The sequence below is a fragment of the Protomyctophum bolini genome (assembly GCF_963924005.1).
Source record: "Protomyctophum bolini genome assembly, chromosome: 14".
Lineage (NCBI taxonomy): Eukaryota > Metazoa > Chordata > Actinopteri > Myctophiformes > Myctophidae > Protomyctophum > Protomyctophum bolini.
In genome coordinates, this window is record NC_137875.1 from 8,363,900 (window position 1) to 8,388,369 (window position 24,470).

A 24,470-nucleotide genomic window follows, 5' to 3' on the forward strand; every position below is an offset into this window, starting at 1 on the left:
GTTGTTTTTCTCCAGTCTGCGTAATAGAAGCACCAGCACAGCCACATTCCCAGGAATGCCCAAAGCACAACACAGGCCTAAAAGCACAGCTGTGGTCACATCTGCCGGGCTTCGGGTAAATTCCACTTGGGTTAGGTTGGTTGAAGAAGCCGGGAGACTTGAGTTGTAGAAGAGGGAAAGCTCTTCTATTTTGGTGGAGAACGGAAGGTGTTGATGTTGATGACTGACCAGTGTTTGGTCTTTGGGGTTTGTATAGGACAGCACAAACAGCAATTCTCTTATACCAGTTAAGAAATGGTTATACATGAAGGGGAAGTGGTTTTAAAATTGTCAGCATACAATGTCAAAAACAATATCCCTGAAAAGGATATTGATTGAGTCATTCTTGCTATTTCAGGTGACAATGACAAATATCTGGATAAACTTACCCCTATGTGAAAGACTATATTTCTTCTAATTATACTGTAGGCCTACACCCCTGATTGCTAAAATAAAGCAGGATTTATTTGACTATTGTGTGTTGTGTGTGTTATGTAGGATATTTTGTACGGTGTAGACATTGCATGAGTGAAGGTGGACAAATATCTTTGCACCTTGCAAGTATAGAGTTGAGAAATATTGGACTTACCCAATCTCTGCAGACAGGATGTTCAAAGAAAAACATGAAACGTTGTAATATGAAGAAGTTACGAAGATGTTTTCTCAGGACAGCAGCAATATATTGTGGCCGGAAACCTCTTATCTCATATAATAACCTTTTATTTTTTTTGCCCATAAGTCAGACATCCCATTAGTCAGACCTGCATGGCCGGTTAATTGTGCTGCGGGTTAAAAATCACCTGTGGCTCCCAACATGTGTGGCGGATTACAACTAATCTATGATGCGGGTTCAAAATAAAAAATTTGACAATCTGGTTAGCCGATTTGCCTGCGATGTAAATCTTCCCTTGATTGTCAAATCACATATATTCTGCTGTTCATGAGATGATGTATAATCATAAGAGCGCCCCTCACTTCACATGGGGGTGATTTTATATTTCTTTAAAAATATCCCTTTTGGGACAATACAGATGACAAAATCTGCTCTGTGATCTGTAAACCTTTTTATGTACGTATGTGAAATTGTGTACTGACCAACTGAACAATGTTAATGCATATGTACAGAATGTGCATGTGTAACTATGCACATTGACTAGAGCCAGCCACTATTACTAGCGCTATTAGCTAGCGTCCCTCAAAAAAGAAAGTACAATATTTCTTAATTGCTGGGGGAAATATGGGTTGTGCAATATTGGTGAGTAAACCCAATTACAGTGTTTCCTCATCCTTCCAAACAATGAATGTATTATAGTGAGAATTACTACAAGGCTGTCTAATCTATGTTGTATACTGTATAGGATATAGCAGTGGCATCCATTTTTCTCGTTCTACACATACTTAGAATCATTGATCTTCTGAAATAATGTGTGTGATAGATGACAGGTAAGGTTTTGAAATAATTGAGGTTACATTAATTCTATCAAGAAAGGAATTTGGAATGGCTGACCAATAGTCAAAAAAGTCCTGCTTTATCTTAGCAATCAGGTGTGTACAGTATAATTAGAAGAAATATAGTCTTTCAGATAGGGGTAAGGTTTATCTAGATATATGTCATTGTCATCTGAAAGAGCAAGAATGACTCAGTCAATATCCTTTTCAGGGGCAGGGCCTTTTTATTTCTATTTTGACATTGTACTGTATGCTGACAATTTTAAAACCACTTCCCCTTCCTGAATGACCATTTCTTAACTGTTCTTTCTTCCTCTTCATTGATTGACGTCATGTGATGCGGAGTGGTATAAGAGAATTGCTTTATGTGGCTTCCTATATAAACCCCAAAGACCAAACCACTCGTCAGTCATCAACATCAACACCTTCCGTTCTCCACCAAAATGGAAGAGCTTTCCCTCTTCTACAACTCAAGTCTCCCGGCTTCTTCAACCAACCTAACCCAAGTGGAACTTACCCGAAGCCCGGCAGAAGTGACCACAGCTGTGCTTTTAGGCCTGTGTTGTGCTTTGGGCATTCCTGGGAATGTGGCTGTGCTGGTGCTTCTATTACGCAGACTGGAGAAAAACAACTTCACTCAACTCTTGATGGTGAACTTGGCTTGCTGTGACTTACTGTGTCTGATGACTGTGCCTGCGGGGATCGTTGACTTGCTACGGCCGTGGGACATAAGCAATAGACTCTGCAAGTTCATCTCGTTCTTGGTTTTTTGCAGCCTCTACGCCAACATTTTCACCATAACTCTGATGAGCGTACAGCGCTTTGTGAAGGTCCTTCATCATCGCAGCTGGGCACGAATAGGTAGAAAGGGTGAGAGGGCTCTGTTGGTGGGACTGTGGGTGGTGTCTTGCCTTGTGACATGGCCATCAGTCGCTTCAATGGGCAGGATAAAGAATGGACATCCGGTCTGCAGCAGACCAGTCGAGCTGGAAGGGCAAAATCTGACCGCCACCGTAGTTGAACTAGTGTTGGGTTTCATTGTGCCCTTCTCTGTCATGTCGTCTTTCTACGTCTGCCTTTACCGGAAGGTGAAAGAGACAGCTCTGTCCAGCAACAAGAGAACAAGCCAGCTGATCTCGAGAATCATCATAACCTTCGTCGTTCTCTGGGTTCCGAGTCACATCGTCAGCATCGTGGGGCTAGTGGGGACTTCACTCCGTACATCACAACATGACGTGGCCTCTAAACTGTTGCGCTTCACAGACGACGCCAGAGTGGTCGACGGGTTGCCAGTGTTCAGTGCCATCATCGACCCATTTCTCTACGCCTTTTCTTTCCGGAAGATTTGGCCAAAGAACAGAGAGAGGGAAGATGTTCTGCAGAGCAGTGGTGGAAGAAGTACCCAAAGTAAAAGTAACAATACCAGTGTAGATATAATCTGATAGATGTAAAGGTCCTGTATTCAAAATGTTACGTCAAAGTACAAAAGTACTGGCATCAAAACAGACTAAAGTACATTTTGATGTATGTATTTATGATTGTAGCAAAAGTAAATATTCATTATGCAGAATACTGTATATGTATATCATGTTATATTGGACTGTAATGTATTGATTATTATCCACTTAATTTAATATATATTTTATACTTTTATATTGCTATGTAATATGTGTATATATAATGTGCAATATCCTCAATTTAACATTACAATATTTATCTAAAACTTTAATGTATAATTAAAGCTATCAAACAAATGTAGTGGAGTAAAAAGTACATTTGCAGTTAGAACTGCAGACTCACTCCCAATTTTTCACCGTAATCTGAAGACTCACCTCTTCAGACACTTTAGCACTTGCCGTAGCACTTTCCCTAGCCTTGACAACCATGCAGGCATCTTATACAACGGTTAAGATGTAATGTTATGTTATCCTATTTGTTATTTTTTATTTCATGTAGACAGATGGCAGGTTCGTTTGTTGACCTGGCATCCTATAGTTTTAATGTACATATTATTATTTTTTGATATTATTAATGTTTAGTTTGGTTTACCTATATGAACTGTGATCCTATAGATTACCGAGGCGCTACACTGTCTCTATGCATTCATTGTTTTACCTTGTGTTTACTGTACCTTGCTTACTGTAAATCCATCTGGATAAATGCCTAAATTATCAATTGTACCTTTTTGTTCAAATCTAACCAAATAGTACAATTAGTAATTGTTTGTTCTAGATGTTTGTGTGTTAGCACATATTATGGTGCCAATCAAAGAAAATTATACTATTGATTTTAAATGTATTTTCAATTAGTTTCTACATTTTTCCATTCATTATGCAGAAAACAAAGAATGATAGTTTAAATATAATTCAATAGATTCAAACTTTTTTGACTCAGGGCACTCACGGCACCCCTAAATTACATTGTTAATCTAATATAACTCTTATGTTATATTACGGTATGCATAAATATGCAAATATTTCCCCCTAAGATACACTATGTCATGGAGTAAAACTTGAGAGGATATCAGTTTCCATTATAGGATAGACTGAAAATAACTTTTATACTTGACGTTTAACCACTTGAAACCCAGCATCCCTATCCTGAGGGGAACGTTCACCAAAAATAGCTGATCTAGAAGCTCACAACGTGTGACGCAACAACTCCGGCAGAGAGCTCCAGACTTACCTTTCGAGGAGTTCAAAGGCCAGTTTGGAGATATAATCCTCCCATCTGGTCCTTGGTCTGCCTGGGGGTCTCCTTCCAGTGGGATGTGCAACAAGGTCGTCCCTAGGGAGACGCTCGAGAGGCATCCTTACTAGATGCCCGAACCAGAACAACAGAACAACATTCTATCAGCAGGGTAGTTTGTTAATGTTTTATGGCTGAGGAGACAAAATCCCTGCTGAAACAATTTTTCCCCAGGTTCTGTATCTTTGTCCAGATGGCATGAGTTTTAAGTTGCGATACAGGCGATGATCAGTGTAATTTGTTGTTTTAGGTGCTATTACTTCAAATTTTTCTTCAAAAAAGTTTCTTAATCATGTGGTGGCGTCAAATGGCATTGAAAACAGAACTAAAATCAACAAAAAGAATAGTGGCAAAATTGTCCTTGTTGTGAATCATTCATAAATGGCGGAATGGTGGAATAAAACAGATACCCGTTTCCTTTCAGTGTGAATCAGAATTCATTCTTCCAGTTTTAGAGAATATGTAGGATCTTGTGTACTGTGTAGAGTAGACATTGCATGAGTGAAGATGGACAAATATCTTTGCACTGTAACAGTAGGCTATACTGTACGTCACCTTGCAAGTATAGAGTTGAGAAATATTGGACTTACCCAATTGCAGCAGACAGGATGTTCAAAGAAAAACGTTGTAATATGAAGACGTTACGAAGACGTTTTCTCAGGAGGACAGCAGCAATATATTGTGGCCAGAAACAGTGTTTACAGACACTCTAAATTGAGAAAAGGCAATTTATTGAACAGAACATCACACAGCTTATATTAGTTAGAATATACTTTACAAAACAATAAGCACTTATTCAACCATAAGAGAACCACAGCTTTACAATAGTATACTTTACAAAACAATAAGTCCATATTCAACTTTAAGAACATTCAAATCATATCCACTATTACAATAGTGTTAAAATGGAAGAAAAAAAAGGGGTACTCGGCCAAATGTGTTAATACAGCATCACTATCATCACACTTTATCCATTTATATAGTAGCAGATCTTCAAGTTCACAGTGAGTCACTTTGTGACATGCAAGCTTGTACATCTGCTTGCTTGTACATCATTTTGCATTTTTTTTAACACAAATCTCCTATCCTGCACGACCTGCAGGTCCCTGGCACAAAATATTTTCAAATGAGGGTCCTCGACCAAAATACATGCTAGTGCCTGGTGGTCTTTGACAGGAAACGGTTTGAGAAAGACTGGCCTAATTCATGCTAAACTGGGGGTCCTCGTAATAAAAAGGTTTCGGTGCAGTGCTTCCAGAACGTTTCAGCTCGAGACCCAAAAGAGAAATGGGACGTCTTCCTGGGACTCTTAGGTAGACTAGTGAAAATAGCCGATCTATTTTTCCACTACTAAAAATAAAGAGGTATTCGCCCACGACCCACATATGGGTCCCTCCCGAAGCACTGTTTGGAAAACAGTGGTTTAGAGTGTCTGTGTGTGTGTGTGTCATGCTCAGACAGTCTGCAGCTGGTACAGCTTGGCTCCTCTCTTCAGCAGGAAGCCCTGCTCATTTAGAGAACACACCAGACCTTCAAAATCCAACACCTGAAATACACACAAGAACACTCAACAACAGAGTATGCACATGCAATTCTCCTTGTTCAGAGGCCTGCCTCCACGCGACGAGGGGCAGAGGTGCAGTGCACCCAATGGTCTGTGTCATGGCCGTTGTTTTGTGGTCCTCTCCCTATCCGCCACACAGGGAGACTTTCTGACTGTTTACAAAAATAATAAGTTATTACCTGTGTGAGCTTGTAGATCGGCTATTTTTTGTGAGCACAGTATGGACACCCAACCCACACAGTGCGCTGCGTTATTAGCCATAACGCATTGAATAAGCGTTCTTCTATTGGTTAATTTAATTCAAGTTTTGTGAATTAAATTAATTAATAGCAGAATGCTTATTCAAGACTAGCCTATTAGCTTATTGCTAAATCCGATTGCAATGTAGGCTATCATTTGATAATATATTGTATTAGCCTCACGTAGCGATACTATCATCACTGCGTGGATATTAGTCTCGTCCCTCTCAGTTTTGCAATGTCCCGCCCCATATTTTCATACTGGGCCCTGGTTGATTATAGCCTGGTTCCAGACGAATCAGGTTGGCTCGTCACCACTTCGGCCGTGAAGTCCTCCCACAATTGAGAGGGGCCAGACTCGATCTGCCTGGGTCAATATGCATAGCAAAAGCAGATTAAGGCTGGCTATGCAAGGCTATAATTCTGTTTAACTTTAGATTCCATGACTCCAAGAATACATGTAAACACACTAGAATTGGCTTGAGTTCTAAAATGCCATAATATTATACAAACATCAATACTGAGTTGACCGTTTTAGTATGTATGGGTGTGTGCGCGTGCATGTGTGTGTGCGCGTGCGTGTGTGTGTGTGTGCGTTTCTGTTTTAGTGATACCTGTATGTTCAGTTTCTCTGCCACTGATCGGAGTTGCTGCAAGTCAAACAGCTTCTGATTGGTCCTCTTGGCGAGTGAATGCAGTGCGTTGACCAATCGCTTCGCAACACTCCGCTGACTCATGCCCGCGCCCAGCTGAGAACGCTGGAAGTCCAGGCCTCCCATTCCGTCTGAGTAGGTATCAGCTAGACTACAACATGAAGAAACAACAATCTGACTAGGTATCAACTAGACTACCAAATGAAGAAACAACAATCAGAGTAGGTATCAACTAGACTAACATGAAGAAACACCATCTGAGTAGGTATCAGCTAGACTAACATGAAGAAAAAACAATCTGAGCTTATAAATAAATAAATAGCAGCCACTCATTGACTGCCAGTGAACTTCTGTGTTTTGGTAGATGACTATGATTGATGCACGACTCCCGTGCGACCCTCCCCACCCCTCCTCTGAACTGTCCCCACCCCTCCTCTGAACTGTCCACAGCCCTCCTCTGAACTGTCCACAGCCCTCCTCTGAACTGTCCACAGCCCTCCTCTGAACTGTCCACAGCCCTCCTCTGAACTGTCCACAGCCCTCCTCTGAACTGTCCACAGCCCTCCTCTGAACTGTCCACAGCCCTCCTCTGAACTGTCCACAGCCCTCCTCTGAACTGTCCACAGCCCTCCTCTGAGCGTAGACAGAAATTGTGAGGACCAACTATATGAACACAATGGGCAAGTTGTTTAAATCGGTGGCCAAGTACAGTACAAAGAAAAACATTTGGATGGATGGATGGAAATAACCTCTTACACACGGAAACAAACACACACACACACACACACACACACACACACACACACACACACACACACACACACACACACACACACACACACACACACACACACACACACACACACACACACACACACACACACACACACACACACACACACACACACACACACACACACACACACACACACACACACACACACACACGTTACACAGTCATTACCTGTGTTTCATGATCTCCACCACATCTTCTGCATCACTCTTGGAGGCGCTTTCTCTCAGTTCCAACCTGGCTCTGGCCTATATGTGCAGTTTTGTGTGCACGCACGCACGCACGGATGCACGCAGGTCATTGTCAGTCATTTCTTGTATTTAATCTTTTATCATATGTGCAACTTTTGTTTACAAAGCCTAAAAGCCACACAATTAATAATTAGTTAATTGCAATTATCTGTTCATTGTTAAGTAACATTTCATAATTGTGACAGCCCTATACCTCCTCAGTGTTAACAGTGTTTGACAGCAAATTCAGATGTAGTCTTAATCTTAGTCTTTTGAAAAACACACCATTTAGTTTTAGTCCTATTTTAGTCATCTGAAATAGTCTAGTCTTACACCGGGACTCCACCGGGCGCGTCAGTGTCTCCGTCACCGTCAGGGAATGTTCCCTTTTTAATCAATGAAGGGTGGCTCCACTGCCCGCGTTGCGTTGCGTTGCGTGACTGCATTAAAATTGCCCGGGTTAGTTTTTTGACGCACGCGACGGAGACACAACGCGCCCGCTGGAGCCCCACCGTTAGTCGACTAAATACCAAAATCTCCTCCTGTAATTATTACAAATCACCAGAGGTCTCTACATAATACTATAGTCAACAAACTTAGCACTGCACCTCAGTCAGTCTGACCAGTGACTCCAGCTGTCGAGTGGTGATGGGCGTGGCGTCTGCAGACTGGGCCTGGGAGCGCAGCGTGAGGTAGAACTCCTGAAGTGTCTGCGCTGCGTCCGCCGAGAGACGCGGATGCACGTACTGGCGAGCGTAGCTGACGTACTTCCGCAGCAGACACGCGGGAATCGGGTCCACGGCCTCGGCGGCAGAGATCTGTGAAATTAAGACCTGAGATCAGATTCTAAAAATGTCTTCAACATCCTGACAGTTTTATGAAAAAGCTATGTTTCTATGATTTTTCAAAAATAGCAGACCTACAAGCTCGTAGCGTGCCACTCGGTGGCGCGATATGAGCTTGTAGATCTGCTATTTTTCAATAGCTAAAGCATAACATAATGCTAACACCAAAAGGGGTTCCCGCCCAGAATGGGATAAACACGACAACTGAATGGGTCTAACTTCTTGGCAATTATCTTTTCCAATATGATAGGGCAGTGATTCTCGAACTCATCTGTGGTCCCCGAGACCCCAGTGGTCCTTGTGGAGTTATGGGACTGTAACTCTGAGAGAGTACAAATGGAACCATGTCCAGACATCCATTTTGGTTCCATTTGTACACTCTCAGAGTTAGGATTTCATAATATAGATTGCGGTCCCCGAGATAGAAAATGGTATCAAATGGGGGTCTGTGGCATGTATGCTACTTTATCATATTCATATAGGCATATAGGCTAGTGTATGTTTATATATTATAATATACAGTATGCTCCCAAACTTTTCACGGCGAGACCCAAAAGAGAGATTAGATTTTTGCCTGGGACCCAAACTAGTGAAAATAGCGGATCTACAAACGCGTTTCTTTGCGCCATGTTGCATGCTTTTAACTATTCAGAAATGTTTTTCAAAATAGTAAAAAAATAATTAAAAAAGGCAAATTGTTTAGGGGTAAGGGGTTTAGCACGGACCTAGATAGAGCCCTTGGGGCTACATCTTGCACCACCCCTTAACCCTTATTCCTAAACATTTCTTTTTACTATTAAAAAACCTTTTAAAATAATTCAAGTAGCCGATCTACAAGCTCACAATGTCTCGATGTAGATCGGCTAGTTGAGCCATTTTAAAATGTTTTTCAAAATAGTAAAAAATGGCAAATACGTTTAGGGATAAGGGAGGCGCAAGATGGAGCCCTTGGTCTCCATTCTCAAACACTGAGACATTTAGAGCCAGTGGTCAGGTGGGACACCTACTGGTTGAAAAGATGTACTGCATTTCCATCTTAGAAATATAAATTAGAAACCTTAGCAGTACATAATAATATAATGTCACAGATTGCAGCTTTGAGTACTTAACTCTAAGCCAACAATAGCCGATCTACAAGACCACAACACTGTGTGATGCGACACGTTGTGAGCATGTAGATGCTTTCCCCTATTGTCGCGTTTTAAGAATAGACGCAGTCGTGGAAAAAGTACTCACATTTTTTACTTAAGTAAAAGTATCAATACTACAATGTAGAAATACTCTGTTACAAGTAAAAGTCTGGAATTTAAAATGTACTTGAGTAAAAGTACAAAAGTATTGGTATCAAAATGCACTTAAAGTACCAAGTAGAAGAAGAAAGTTATGCAGAATGTCCCATTTCATTTCAAGTTTTCGAATGTCGGCTATTTTCAAATGGCCGAAATGTAATAACAATAATGCATGTTTGTAATAATAATCAAAATCTAAAAAGTAACTAGTAACTAAAGTTTTCAAATAATTGTAGTGGGAGTAAAAGTACAATATTTGCCTCTGAGATGTAGTGGAGGGAGAAGTAAACGTAGTGAAAATTAAAAACACTGAGTTACTGTACCCCACTGAATAGATAGGTGTGTATATGTACGGTACGGCGTTCCAACCTGCAGACGTTCAGAAAGGGGCGCGTCCGAGGCCTCCAGCAGCACAGAGCTCTCCGATTGGCTGACGTCGGCCCTGGTCACCACGGCGCTGCTGCAGGCTCCGCCCCTCCCCGTCCTGGTCGCCATGACGTGCTCCGACAGGCGGCGGTCATGTGACTCCTCCGGGACGTCCAATAGGAGGAAGACGATGTCGAAGCGTGAGAGGAGAGCCGAGCCCATTCTAAAGGGATAGTGCACAGAACAGGGTCACTGAAGGAGGGTCACAGAACAGGGTCACAGAACAGGGTCACTGAAGGAGAGGGTCACAGAACAGGGTCACTGAAGTAGGGTCACAGAACAGGGTCACTGAAGGAGGGTCACAGAACAGGGTCACTGAAGGTGGGTCACAGAACAGGGTCACTGAAGGATGGTCACAGAACAGGGTCACTGAAGGAGGGTCACAGAACAGGGTCACTGAAGGAGGGTCACAGAACAGGGTCACTGAAGGATGGTCACAGAACAGGGTCACTGAAGGAGGGTCACAGAACAGGGTCACTGAAGTAGGGTCACAGAACAGGGTCACTGAAGGAGGGTCACAGAACAGGGTCACTGAAGGAGGGTCACAGAACAGGGTCACTGAAGGAGGGTCACAGAACAGGGTCACTGAAGGAGGGTCACAGAACAGGGTCACTGAAGGAGGGTCACAGAACAGGGTCACTGAAGGTGGGTCACAGAACAGGGTCACTGAAGGTGGGTCACAGAACAGGGTTACTGAAGGAGGGCCACAGAACAGGGTCACTGAAGGTGGGTCACAGAACAGGGTTACTGAAGGAGGGTCACAGAACAGGGTCACAGAACAGGGTCACTGAAGGAGGGTCACAGAACAGGGTCACTGAAGGAGGGCCACAGAACAGGGTCACAGAACAGGGTTACTGAAGGAGGGTCACAGAACAGGGTCACTGAAGGAGGGTCACAGAACAGGGTTACTGAAGGAGGGTCACAGAACAGGGTCACAGAAGGAGGGCCACAGAACAGGGTCACAGAACAGGGTCACTGAAGGAGGGCCACAGAACAGGGTCACAGAACAGGGTCACAGAACAGGGTCACAGAACAGGGTCACTGAAGGAGGGTCACAGAACAGGGTCACTGAAGGAGGGCCACAGAACAGGGTCACAGAACAGGGTCACTGAAGGAGGGTCACAGAACAGGGCCACAGAACAGGGTCACAGAACAGGGTCACTGAAGGAGGGTCACAGAACAGGGTCACTGAAGGAGGGCCACAGAACAGGGTCACTGAAGGAGGGTCACAGAACAGGGTCACTGAAGGAGGGCCACAGAACAGGGTCACTGAAGGAGGGTCACAGAACAGGGTCACTGAAGGAGGGTCACAGAACAGGGTCACAGAACAGGGTCACTGAAGGAGGGTCACAGAACAGGGTCACTGAAGGAGGGTCACAGAACAGGGTCACTGAAGGATGGTCACAGAACAGGGTCACTGAAGGAGGGTCACAGAACAGGGTCACTGAAGGAGGGTCACTGAAGGAGGGTCACAGAACAGGGTCACTGAAGGAGGGTCACAGAACAGGGTCACAGAACAGGGTCACTGAAGGAGGGTCACAGAACAGGGTCACTGAAGGAGGGTCACAGAACAGGGTCACTGAAGGAGGGTCACAGAACAGGGTCACTGAAGGATGGTCACAGAACAGGGTCACTGAAGGAGGGTCACAGAACAGGGTCACTGAAGGAGGGTCACAGAACAGGGTCACTGAAGGATGGTCACAGAACAGGGTCACTGAAGGAGGGTCACAGAACAGGGTCACTGAAGGAGGGCCACAGAACAGGGTCACTGAAGGAGGGTCACAGAACAGGGTCACTGAAGGAGGGTCACAGAACAGGGTCACTGAAGGAGGGTCACAGAACAGGGTCACTGAAGGAGGGTCACAGAACAGGGTCACTGAAGGATGGTCACAGAACAGGGTCACTGAAGGAGGGTCACAGAACAGGGTCACTGAAGGAGGGTCACAGAACAGGGTCACTGAAGGAGGGTCACAGAACAGGGTCACTGAAGGAGGGTCACAGAACAGGGTCACTGAAGGAGGGTCACAGAACAGGGTCACTGAAGGAGGGTCACAGAACAGGGTCACTGAAGGAGGGTCACAGAACAGGGTCACAGAACAGGGTCACTGAAGGAGGGTCACAGAACAGGGTCACTGAAGGAGGGTCACAGAACAGGGTCACTGAAGGAGGGTCACAGAACAGGGTCACTGAAGGAGGGTCACAGAACAGGGTCACTGAAGGTGACGCCAGGCAAAAAAAAGGGCAAAAAAAACTATTTTTATTTCTTCTCCCTGCAGCTTGAACAAAAAAAAGCTAATTATTGTTAAACAGCAAAAAAAAACTCCAAGGCTATGTTGTTCACTCCACGCGCTTTTTCAGCCCCAGTGAATATCTCCACTCTAGATGGAACAAATACCTTGGTTTCTGTTTGGATAAACACCTACATTTTAAATGTCATTATTTATTCCTTGAGGAAAAAGCTTAAATTCACTTTGGGCTTCTTCTTCTTAGTTTTAGTCATCATAGATTTCGTTTTTATTTCGTCAGTGAAGAGGTAGTCAACGGACACATTTTGTCACAGTTCTGGTCGACGTAATCAATACTGGTTTCAGCCTGTCACAGCGATTGAGGGAGGGCTTTTGACAGACTTAACTAGACGTACTTCAGATTCTCTGAGACGGTCTTGGCCCTGTTGTAGTGCCCTCCGGTGGGGTTGGCGGCGGCTATCACCGAGGTCCTGGCGGGCAGAGACGACACGATGCCAGCCTTGGCCAGACTCACCGACTGCTGCTCCATGGCTTCCAGCAGGGCCGCCTGCTGCTGCCCCAGCTTGTCAAACTCATCGATGCAGCACAGACCTGCACACGCCAGAGAGAGAGGGAGAGGGGAGAGAGAGAGAGAGGGGGAGAGAGAGAGAGAGAGAGAGAGAGAGATGGGTTACAGATCAAGTACAGATGGAAACCTCACATGTCCAAAACTGTAGCATATTATCAAAATGCGGTGCAAATCTGCTGCTTTCGAATATTTTGTGTGACGCTGTACTGTAGTATATGACCAACAAGTAGGGTGTTCATTTATGAAACAACAAAAATCACACTCGTGTGAAATGAGGGGAGCCTGGTAATGTTTGTTTAAAGTGATCTAAACAAACAAGTCCACAGACTTGGCTGCCATAGGACGTGATTTCAAAAGTCAGACGTTGGAGGGGCTAGCACCGGCAGCAGTGCAGTGGCGGTATAGTCACAGAGCCGAATCCATGTATGTGGAGCACTACTGATGTCATGTTGTTTTGGTCTGCATCTGCAATCCCGATATGGATGCCAGCATGCCAGGATGCTGGCCTGCTATTTATGAAAAAGCCCACACAGGGGCAGTATTATGCTGGCTTTGTTTGCACTTTATACCACATGTATGCACTCCCCACTATGCACCAGGGTTTCTCAAAGTGGCTATGAGCCATAAGTCCAGGGGTCCCTCAGAATATACTGCTAATATATGGAATTCATCAATGTCACTTGCACAGCACTTTAGTTGGTGCGTTCTTTTTCAATCTACATTACACTATGGGCTATATCTTGCTCCACCCCTTACCCCTAAACGTATTACTATTTTGAAAAACCTTTTAAAATAGTTCAAATAGCTGATCTACAAGCTCACAACGTGTTGATGTAGATCCGCTAGTTGAACAAGTTTACAAATATTCTCTCCAGTTTTCCTCGTGATATACTGTATCTTTGGGGGAATGATTTACATATTTACCGTTTGAGTATGACAAAAGGTGCTATAATAAAGTAACAATGTAATTCAGGGAGGAAACCCTGAGGCGAAATGGACATAGAGGCCGAATTTGGTATTGCAGCGCTGGGCCAAACTCATGAACGCGCTGGTCTGTTGGCTATCATTGTGCACGTTCATGATGACACGTGAACGCTGTTTCATACATGAATGCCGCTGTTTCATACGTGAACGCGTGCAATGATAGTCAACGGCCAGCGCGTTCATGTATTTGGGGCAATACCAGAATGCACTCTGTTCCTGAGTAAAATCACCTCATGCGCTTTTGAGCAACTTAATGCAAGTGGATGGGAGGAGATATCCGGTGCCGTCTCTATTCATATATACTCTAAGTTGAGAACCACTGTCATGCACCACCATGCACATCTCATACTACTGAGTAATGTCATGCACCACCATGCACATCTCATACTGATGAGTAATGTCATGCACCACCATGCACATCTCATACTACTGAGTAATGTCATGCACCACCATGCACATCTCATACTAATGAGTAATGTCATGCACCACCATGCACATCTCATACTAATGAGTAATGTCATGCACCACCATGCACATATTATATTAATGACCGCAAATGAAACAAGCTGCGGTTATGCGGTGTCCATTCTTCCTACCTTGGTCGGCCAGGACCAAGGCTCCAGCCTCAAGAGCATAATCCCCCGACCCTGGGTCTCTGGATAAACTCACAGTAAGTCCTGCGCACGCACACGCGCACACACACACACACACACACAAAACACATCAAGTCCTACACACTCAATCAAAAATATATCTTGTGATTATTAAATGTTCAATATAGGCATTTAGCAGAATAGAGCACCTTTAAAACGTAGTGTTATAAAAAGCACTGATACAACATAAATGCATTTACCTGATGTGGTGGTGCTGTTTCCACACACATAGATTCCTCTGGGAGCCACATTGCATACTGCCTACACACGAGCACATGCACACACGTACGCACACAGACAGACAGACAGACAGAAAGACAGACAGATTGTTGTCTAATCAAATCATCAAGTCATATCGCCTAGCCCTAGGAACAGGCTACTATTTATATTTGTAGTGTGTCTTCATGCATCTTTATTTTCAATTCCAATCCATGATTTGTTTCCCCCCAACTGTGTGACTAATAAACAAAGTGCTTTCTAATGATCCATAATAAAAAAGTATTTATTTGTATTCCATTATATTTTATCTACAAACAAACAAAATCATTAAGCAGCTTTCCTTGAAAAACAATGAATTATGCACCAACATTCATTTGTGAATCGATCCCGAATCAATCTATGAATTGTCCACCATAAAAACAAAACACCTGTGGTCTCCGAGGCTACTCAGTGTGTTACCTGTAACATCTGGCTCTTTCCCAGTCCTGGGTCTCCCACCACCAGGATGTGTGGGTCCGCTCTGACGGAGATGCCACTCCTCTCCATCTGCTTCTGTCTGCCTCCAAACAAGGCCAAAGATAGGCCCGCTTTCACTAGCTGCACGCGCGCACGCACACACACACACACACACACACACACACACACACACACACACACACACACACACACACACACACACACACACACACACACACACACACACACACACACACACACACACACACACACACACACACACACACACACACACACACACACACACACACACACACACACACACACACACACACACACACACACACACACACACACACACACACACACACACACACACACACACAGATTGAAGCAAAAATAATATCCAACAACGAAACAACCTAGTCCTGTTATTATGTGAGAGCGCCCCACACTAGAGCTGGTAAATGGTGCATTTATATAGCGCCTTTATCCAAGGCGCTATACATAGATTGTGCATTACCCATTCACACACACATTCATAGACCAATGGCAGGCAGTAACCATGCAAGGCACAAACCAGCACATCAGGAACAATTAGGGGTTCAGTGTCTTGCTCAAGGACACTTTGACACCAACTCTGGAGGAGCCCGGGTTCGAACTGGCAACCTTGCGGTTACCATCCGGCCACTCTACCCCTGAGCCCCAGCTGCTGTTGATGATGTTTTAGTAATATTGTTACTGCTATTTTCACTAGTTTGACCACTTCAAGTAGGCTAAAAGAAAAGAAATACATTTAATCCAATTTACCAGATGTCCATAGATTGCAGGGCACAGAGAGCTGAAACAGAAAAGAAAGAAAGAAAGAAAGAAAGTGTTTAGCAATATTAACAAGTGCTAACACACTGTTGAACATAGTGGTTTTAGCATAATCATAAAGCTTTCCTTTCTAAAAAACAGTTATAAATAGTAGCATATAATCTTATCATTCAAAGCAGCAAAACGAATCAGTGTTATCGTCTGTCGGGTGGAAACCTCATATGTCCAAAGCTGTTACTTTTCAGGATCCAAATGCTAAAGCACCAGAAGTAGCCGATCTACAAGCTCAAAACGTGTCCATTCGCACCGCATTCCGAGCTTGCGGATCTGCTACTTTTGATGCTTTCGTGTAACGCTGTATGATCAAGTAGGGTGTTCATTTACGAACAAAAACACAAAATGGTGGTGCATACAGTAGCACCAGGAGTCTTACTGTACTACAAGCCTCAGCAGGTCAGGCTGGGACTGGATTTCCTGGATGGCGTACAGCTCCTTCAAACTGAACTCCTCCCCTCCGGAATGACCTCCAGATGACCCGGAAGCACTGTCCCCCGACTCCCCCCGACCTCCTCCTCCCGCTGCTGACCGCGGACCTGGAAATTAAAAAAAAACGACGACAACAACATCAACGCTTTTGACACGGGATATTAAGCCAACCACACAATCCTCACGACTGTTAAAAATTATAGCTTAGCACACAATTAAAAGCAAACTTTGCCAAGCTTGAACATGATTCTCATTGTTATGAGGCGATCTTACATAATTTCACCTAGATGTGTACCGATACCAGTTTTTAATTCCTGATACCGATTCTGATACACATAGACTTGCGTATCGGCCGATACAGAGTACCGATCCGATACCAGTGTGCCATTTAATCTAGGACAGTGGTTCTCAAAGTGGGTTCCAGGGACACTCCGTGTTCCTTGACGGGATTCCAAATGGACCCTCTCAAGAGCTATGGTGGTCCTTGATGTTTAATAGTTTGAGAGTCACAGATCTAGGAATACATCTACAAAGCTACAAGTTATTAAACAAATCATGGAAATAGTACAGTAAGAGTATAAACCAGTTGTGCATTACTGTACACGAAATATCATGTTTCATCCACTGTAGAAATGTGATGTGACAATTCTGATGGAATTCTTAGAGACAGACACACATATGGATATGGGTATTTTGGGGCGTGGCCAAATCAGCCGTTCATTCCTGGGGTAAAACAACAGCGCTTTCACCACTGGAATGGCATCACGCAGCGTACTGTACAAGTTACATTTATGGGTCAATTAGTCGTTCTGCAGTAGAGTTCTCAACGGGCCTGGAAATTCGGTCGGGTAGGGTCGAGTTCGGGCAGAATTTGAGAACTCTATTTTGCGGGCGCAGTTTCCCTTCAATGTCCAACATCATAAGAAATTCTAAGCAATCAGAAAAAGGTCGAAAATATTGAAGGTTGAGAGTTTATTGACAGACAGGTGACGACAAAGGGAATAGGAGACGATGAGAGGAAAGCAACACACACACCTTTACTGTTGCTGACTGAGTTGGCTTCAATATAGAGGAGGAACATACACTGGTCCTTCTTGCCCTTGGAGCTGCCTGCCCACAGAACACACACAGCGTTAGTGTTAAATCACAGTATATATTTAGCCACAGACCCCCATCACACACCTCCGCACTTTGTAGATTTTCTACATTTTCTTATGTGAAATACGAGTATTTGGACAATGTTTGACCATTTTTATAGTACTAGAACAGTTGGGCACCGGCCTACTCGTGAATAATTGCAAATGCATGGCACACCCAGTTATGCAATGATTTTTCTATGCAGAATTATGTCTGTATGTCCTTTTCTGGCCTTATATATGGCCAGGGGTCGGCAACCTTTCTGACATGAAGTGGCAATTAAGGACGAGGTTGCCCACATTGTGATGTCAGAGAACAGGCCAGCACCATATATGGAGATCTAGGGGTGATCAGGTGCGATCAATTGGCAATTTGGGCCCTGTCCAGAGCCTGGGCAGAGGCTTTTGTGCTGGTTCTGGACAACCGGCTATCCGACGGACTCGAAATTCAACAGACTCAAATTTGAAGTTGATCGGGCGAACGTTTTTTTGAGTTACATGGATTACAGAAGTACGTATATAGTACATGCATACAGAAAATCTTTAAAGGTATTATATAGGTTGTAAAAGTCCTTAAATTGTCACTTTAGAAATGTGCGGATACCCGCAAAAAAACCAACATAGAGTATACCGCACATCAATGGTGTACATGTATACAACTGTATGTTGCTCTGTTTACTGAATTACAGAACAATGTTGTTGTGCACAGTCTGAAGAGGTGATGACATATAGAAACATGTACCGTCGTTGGTGACTCTGACTATCCCCGTCACCGTCACCGTGTCGCCGGGGACGCAGCTGTCACACAGGTCGGAGGTCAGGTGACACTCTACGGTGCGCGGGATTCGTCCGGCCTCCCTCCGCTCCCCACCAATCAGCTCCTGCACCCTGTGTCGACATGGAAGGTACAATCAATGTACGCTGAAATACGCGTTTCTTCATTACCAAGCAAAATATGTGAAATGATGATTATGTTTTGGTAGCCATACGGTCAGGCAGCCAGTTGAAGAAATTGCAGCATTGATCATTACTTTTATGAAATATCCGAGATCAATAGGATTTTCTGGATGATTGGACATGTATTCTATCGCTAGTTTGACCACTTTGACCACTAATTAATGAGAATAAGGAATTAGTAATTGGACAACAAGCTTTGTAGATTGCCTATTTCGGTGACACAAACTCATGCTGACTATTATGGAATCCAAATAAGTGAAATCAATTGTGGCGAATGAGAACTTTATCTGTGTGTGTGTGTGTGTGTGTGTGTGTGTGTGTGTGTGTGTGTGTGTGTGTGTGTGTGTGTGTGTGTGTGTGTGTGCACCTACTTGATGGTCTGCCAGTCGACAGTTTGTGTGAGGGGAGAACTTCTATTGGGAATGAAAGACCGGCTGCGACACTCATGCCCGAGACACTAAAAGCACACACGCACACACGCATGCACGCGCATGCACACACACACACACGCATTCACACACACACACACACACACACACACACACACACACACACACACACACACACACACACACACACACACACACACACACACACACACACACACAGAACATAGTGAAAATAAATCACTACTAGTACATGGCATGCATTCAATCCTCTATCAACTACACTGCATGCAGTAGTGTAAGTTAATAGTTCTGAGCTTGCACAGTAGATCTACTATTTGTGTAGAGTGAAATAAGAGTGTACCAAGTGCGCTGTTTATAAGTTTGTTTTATCAATTAAACACGGGGTGGCAGTGGCTCAGTGGCTGCTTGGGAACCACAAGGTTCCCAGTTCGATCCCGGGCTCCCCCAGAGTTAGTGTTGAAGTGTCCTTGAGAAATATCGTAAATTATCGTCCCATCTGTGTGTTGTGTGTGTGTGTGTATATCTTGGTGGGCAGTGTGTATCTGCCATGGGCCAGCGTCACAGCCTGTGTGTGTGCATGCGTGCGACCGTGCGTGCACCTTGGTGGGCAGCGTGTATCGGCCGTGCGGCAGCGTCACAGCCTGTGTGTGAGAGCACCCCTGGCACCGGAAGGCCAGACGGGCACACAGGGGTCTGATGTTGCTGACTCGGACCACGGTGCCTCTCACGCACACAAAGCGACCGAACACGCTGGCGCGCAGCGTCCGCAGGGCCGTCAGCGGCTCGTAGTTATACAGCCTGGAGAGACAGGAGGGACAGACTGGGAGAGCTAGCAACCATTTTCACGTCAAGGTCAATCATTTATTCAGCATTTGAGTCACGGATGAGATTGATGAGATTTAGCATCTCAGACACAAGACTTAGAATATTTTGTTATTGTTGGATATGATTTTTTTGTTTGTTCACAATTCCATAAACGTTGATCAAAATAACAATTCTTCTACATTCTCTAGTTGTGTACATAATTATGCATTACTTAATTTACAAGACGTCTACACTGTTCTTGTAAATTAAGTAATGCAGGTGTCATGTTTAACAATAATTGAACTCTTAGAAAGCGCTTCGCACTACGTTTCGCGCTTGCAGATCTACTACTTTTGCGTGTAGTATGATCAAGTAGGTCAGACAATAATTTATCAAAGCACAAAAAGTTTGAATATGGAAATGAGAGGTTTCTCCCCAACAACAACGCTATAATAACACGGTAAAAATAGGGAGGCCAGGAAGGGGTTAATCTGTGGGGTAAATGGGTAGGTTTGGGTTTCACCTGGCACTGATGTGAGGTATGTTGATGATGGGCGTGGCTCCAGGTAGCTCCTCCCCCTGCAGCTCTGCAGCTTGTTTCTCAAGGTCTGAGGTTAACACCTGAAAACACACGCACGCACAGACACACACACACACACACACACACACACACACACACACACACACACACACACAGAGAGAGATTAATTTATGCAGTCAGAGCAATTTAGTCAGGAGAGCAATTTTGTGTATTGTATGTATGTATGTGTATGTAGAGTAACTGATTTATCAGCTTCATTTTTATAGTGTTCAAGTTCCAATTTTGCCTGCTCATTTCGCTGTGTCATCACTTCCAATGTCATGTGTTTAATCTGTATCTTGACTGAATGAATATGTGGGGCATTTGGAATAACCTGCAATGTATTGCGGTGTGTGTGTGTGTGTGTTTGTGTGTGTGTGTGCACACCTGGTTAACAGCCAGCCCTAGACAGTTGAGGATGTTGTCTGGCTGCTCATTCAGCTGGTTGGACAGATCTGGCAGCGCGTCACGCACCAACATGTTCCCTGTCAGGTCCTGGAAATCCACCAGCACACTGCCCTGACGCTCTATCTCATCCTGTCACACGTGCACACATATGCATAAATTCAAATGTCTTGTTTTCTTTTCTCATTTTAACATCACAGTGATTGACAGAACTACATGATCATGGCGGCTAGCAGATCAAGCAGTTAGTCATACAGATAGGCAGACAGACGCACCTTGTCATAAAGGTGAATCTTGGAGGTGAAATACTTTTCAAAGACTTTGATCTTCTCCACACATGGTGCGCTCTCAATGAAGCCTGCACAGAAACAAAACACACACACACACACACACACACACACACACACACACCATCATGAGCACCACCACCACCATCAAAAGACGTATTCACACCACAAAACCAGTACTCCTGTGGGAAATATCCATTGAAATGGTCGAGAGACTCGAAACCAATATTCTAGTATAGTCACTGTTGGACAGAACCTTGCATCTCCATAATAATTTCAACTTCTCGTGGTTTTTTTTTTGTAAATAATGCCCAACGATATCACACAAAAGAAGCTAAAATAGCCCATATAGAATCTGAGAAAGTGTTCCGGTGACAGCTAAATGACCAAATTAGGGACGCCAGGTTGGAAGTTGTTAAGTGCGTGGATGACGTGGAAATAATGGCAATATGCAATCAACTATCAGTCTATTGTATAATAATAATTGTGACAGGCCAATGAAGGCTAGTGTACAACTCATTCGGCTATGCCAAATGCAAAAGTATCTCTACTATAACATGCATGCACATTACTAATATCTTTGCAGTCGAGCAGAAACCACCTAAAAAGCATCAAAAGTAGCTGATCTACAAGCTCAAACCATCTGTTACATATTATATTTTAGAATTTGAATCCTGAAAAGTAACACTTTTGGACATCCACCCGACAGAGACAATATGCAATCGTGTCCACTTTTTACTCTATGACACTTGTGGATGTGCCAATAAATTGTACTCAAGGGACATTCTTTTATATGTATCACTTTTCCACTTTTCATTGTCAGACCTATCTGCAAATCAATGATGTAAAGAATCTATCGTTTTGCATTCAATTATTCAACATAATAATGTGTAGTCTTTTAATATCTACAGTACCTTCCGTAAAGTAGAGGGCCCATCCTTTATAGGGACACAGCCGGTCTAGAGTGGACTGGCACGCACCTACTGTAGAAGAACAGGGTGACAGCAAAATGTTTTACTTGTGACAGTCGTGTAATATCATGTAATATCATAAACGTCAATGGAATTTGAAAATGCAGACTACAAGTTCACACTAGATCATCTATTTCGAAAATAATTATGTTGAAAGTGAACTGTGCAATTTCACTATCCTGCATATCCTGGATGAATTTTCGGTACAATTTGTTTCCGGATCCATAAATGTACTAGGAGAATATAGAGCTATTCAACACTTCAATATCACTTCAATATCACTTCAATATTTTCACTTCAATTCACTTAAAACCAGGATAAGACAGCACTTATCACAACATAATCACAGCTTATGCCCAGACAATAGACAATATCTAGTCTCTTATCACAATACTGATATTATAGATATATTTCCCAGCCCTAGCAACTGTGGGAAGACTGAACTCACCTCGCTGACTGCTGAGGTATTGGCCACCTCCTCTCCCTCCTCCTCCTCCTCCTCCTCTCCACGGCCTACTCCCCCTTCCTCTCCACTCACTTCCTCTCCCCCCTCCTCCTCCTCCTCCTCCTCCTCTCCATCCTCCTCCAGACCCTCCCCTCCACCCTCCTCTTCCTCCCCCATTCCTCCATGCTCCGCTCGAGCCCCTCCACGTCGTCGAGCCTCTCCCGGAATGCTCTCCGCTCATCTTTAGCCTGAGAGTAGACAGGATGAGGAGAAGTATTTCATTAAAGAGACTGCAGAAAGATGGAGAATGACTGTTAACAGTTTGAAGGGAGACCTCACTCATAGAAGCGATGCGTAGTGAGTTTGTAGATCTTTTATTTTAGAACAATATCTGAAATCTTGTTGAAAATGTTCAAGTTCAACTATAACGACGTATCCAAAATAGGGATGCTCGATGGTTATAATTGGTTATAATACCAGTACAGTGAACAAATGGCAGGGTGATGGTCATGTTATGTACATAGAAAATAATGTAGTGCTTCACAGAAACTAGAATACTAGTTTCTGTGTTACTGTATTATACAGTAACAGTATGATAAGCAACAGCAGCAGATCAAGTAATTAAACCCACCCCCAACTTGACCAGCAACATTAAAGTGACTGATGTTAGTGATAGTTACAAATTTACAATTCAATATTGTGAAATTGTGTGCAGGGTACATACATACGAGTAAAATGTATTTGTTCTGGTTTCCATATTACATTGTAGTAACAAAACTAGCCTTTAACAGAGAATGTCTACAGTACGTGTGGTGTATATTGCTATACATATTATTATTATTTAAATGGAATACAACAAGACAACTATAACCAATATAAGTGATGGAAATCACAAGTATTACAAGTACAATTTGGTGGTGTTTGCACTTTACTTGAAGTTTCAAAAGATTATTATACATTTGAAACTTGAGTTGTAATGGGGCATTCATTCATTCAGAGAAGATTTTGATAACATTATACATATGCTAGCCATGGTTCATGACTCTCGTATTAATCATCATGGCAGTCATGTTTCAGGGCTATACATATGCATACTTTTGTACTTTTACTCAGATAAAAGTAGCCTATATTTTGAATACTTGTATTTCTGCATTGCAGTAGCTGGGCTATCGATTTTTTTGTTTTACATGTGTACTTTTCCCACAGTGCCACCATAGTGCCAACTATCACCATCACTATTAAAGTCTATACAACTATCACTTGACTTTACTGTAACTACTAACTGTACACGTGCAACATATATTGTACAGCCTGCCAGACTCACCCAATGACAGCAGAAACACACGCTGTTGTTTGTTTATGTGTGTGTAGTCCTGTGTACTGTGTTCGTAAATAAATAGTAGTATATACATTGATGAACTCATTGCGCTATTTTGACTTATTGTAAACAAACTTCCCTCCAACGTCGCAGGGATATGACGTAACCGCGTACCATTGGTTACGCAAGCACGTCGCGGGGCTGGCAAATAATATTCAACAAGCGGTATTGCCATGTCCGCTTGTTATAAGCTACTTTGGGATTGTTTTTCTGTGAAGTTACTTTTAAATATTGGTGGTTGATTGATTGACTGATTGAAATATTTATTAAAAGTTTGCAGAATTACAGTACATTTCAACTGTTAAATCAATCAATCAATCAAATGTGTGGAGTGGCCGGCGGCCGCTTAGCCTCGGTGACCGCAATGCGTTTAGTTTTCATAGACCTGATT

At 43.4% G+C, this 24,470-nt stretch overlaps 2 protein-coding genes across 2 annotated transcripts; one reads left to right on the forward strand and one right to left on the reverse strand.

Annotated features, from left to right (window-relative positions):
• The first annotated feature begins 1,851 nt into the window (after positions 1 to 1,851).
• On the forward strand, positions 1,852 to 3,527 carry LOC308328680 (leukotriene B4 receptor 1-like). Its single transcript, XM_080782707.1, has one exon. It carries the CDS (start codon positions 1,932 to 1,934, stop codon positions 2,928 to 2,930), a length of 999 nt encoding a protein of 332 aa, XP_080638833.1. The 5' UTR covers positions 1,852 to 1,931; the 3' UTR covers positions 2,931 to 3,527.
• A 1,423-nt stretch (positions 3,528 to 4,950) lies between these two features.
• mcm8 (minichromosome maintenance 8 homologous recombination repair factor) lies at positions 4,951 to 23,916 on the reverse strand (the record flags this gene model as incomplete). The annotated part of the gene is made up of 21 exons (XM_080782135.1): positions 4,951 to 5,782; positions 6,654 to 6,843; positions 7,657 to 7,733; positions 8,324 to 8,533; positions 10,219 to 10,438; positions 12,917 to 13,112; positions 14,670 to 14,750; positions 14,927 to 14,987; positions 15,405 to 15,542; positions 16,212 to 16,242; positions 16,654 to 16,813; positions 17,742 to 17,816; positions 18,585 to 18,730; positions 19,171 to 19,256; positions 19,809 to 20,007; positions 20,537 to 20,634; positions 20,981 to 21,130; positions 21,274 to 21,356; positions 22,200 to 22,268; positions 22,705 to 22,949; positions 23,897 to 23,916. 21 exons carry the CDS (start codon positions 23,914 to 23,916, stop codon positions 5,690 to 5,692), a joined length of 2,628 nt encoding a protein of 875 aa, XP_080638261.1. The 3' UTR covers positions 4,951 to 5,689.
• Between the last annotated feature and the right edge of the window lie 554 nt (positions 23,917 to 24,470).

Coding starts and splice junctions, on each gene's coding strand:
- LOC308328680 (XM_080782707.1), top strand. CDS start 1,932: ATGGAAGAGCTTTCCCTCTTCTACAACTCAAGTCTCCCGGCTTCTTCA.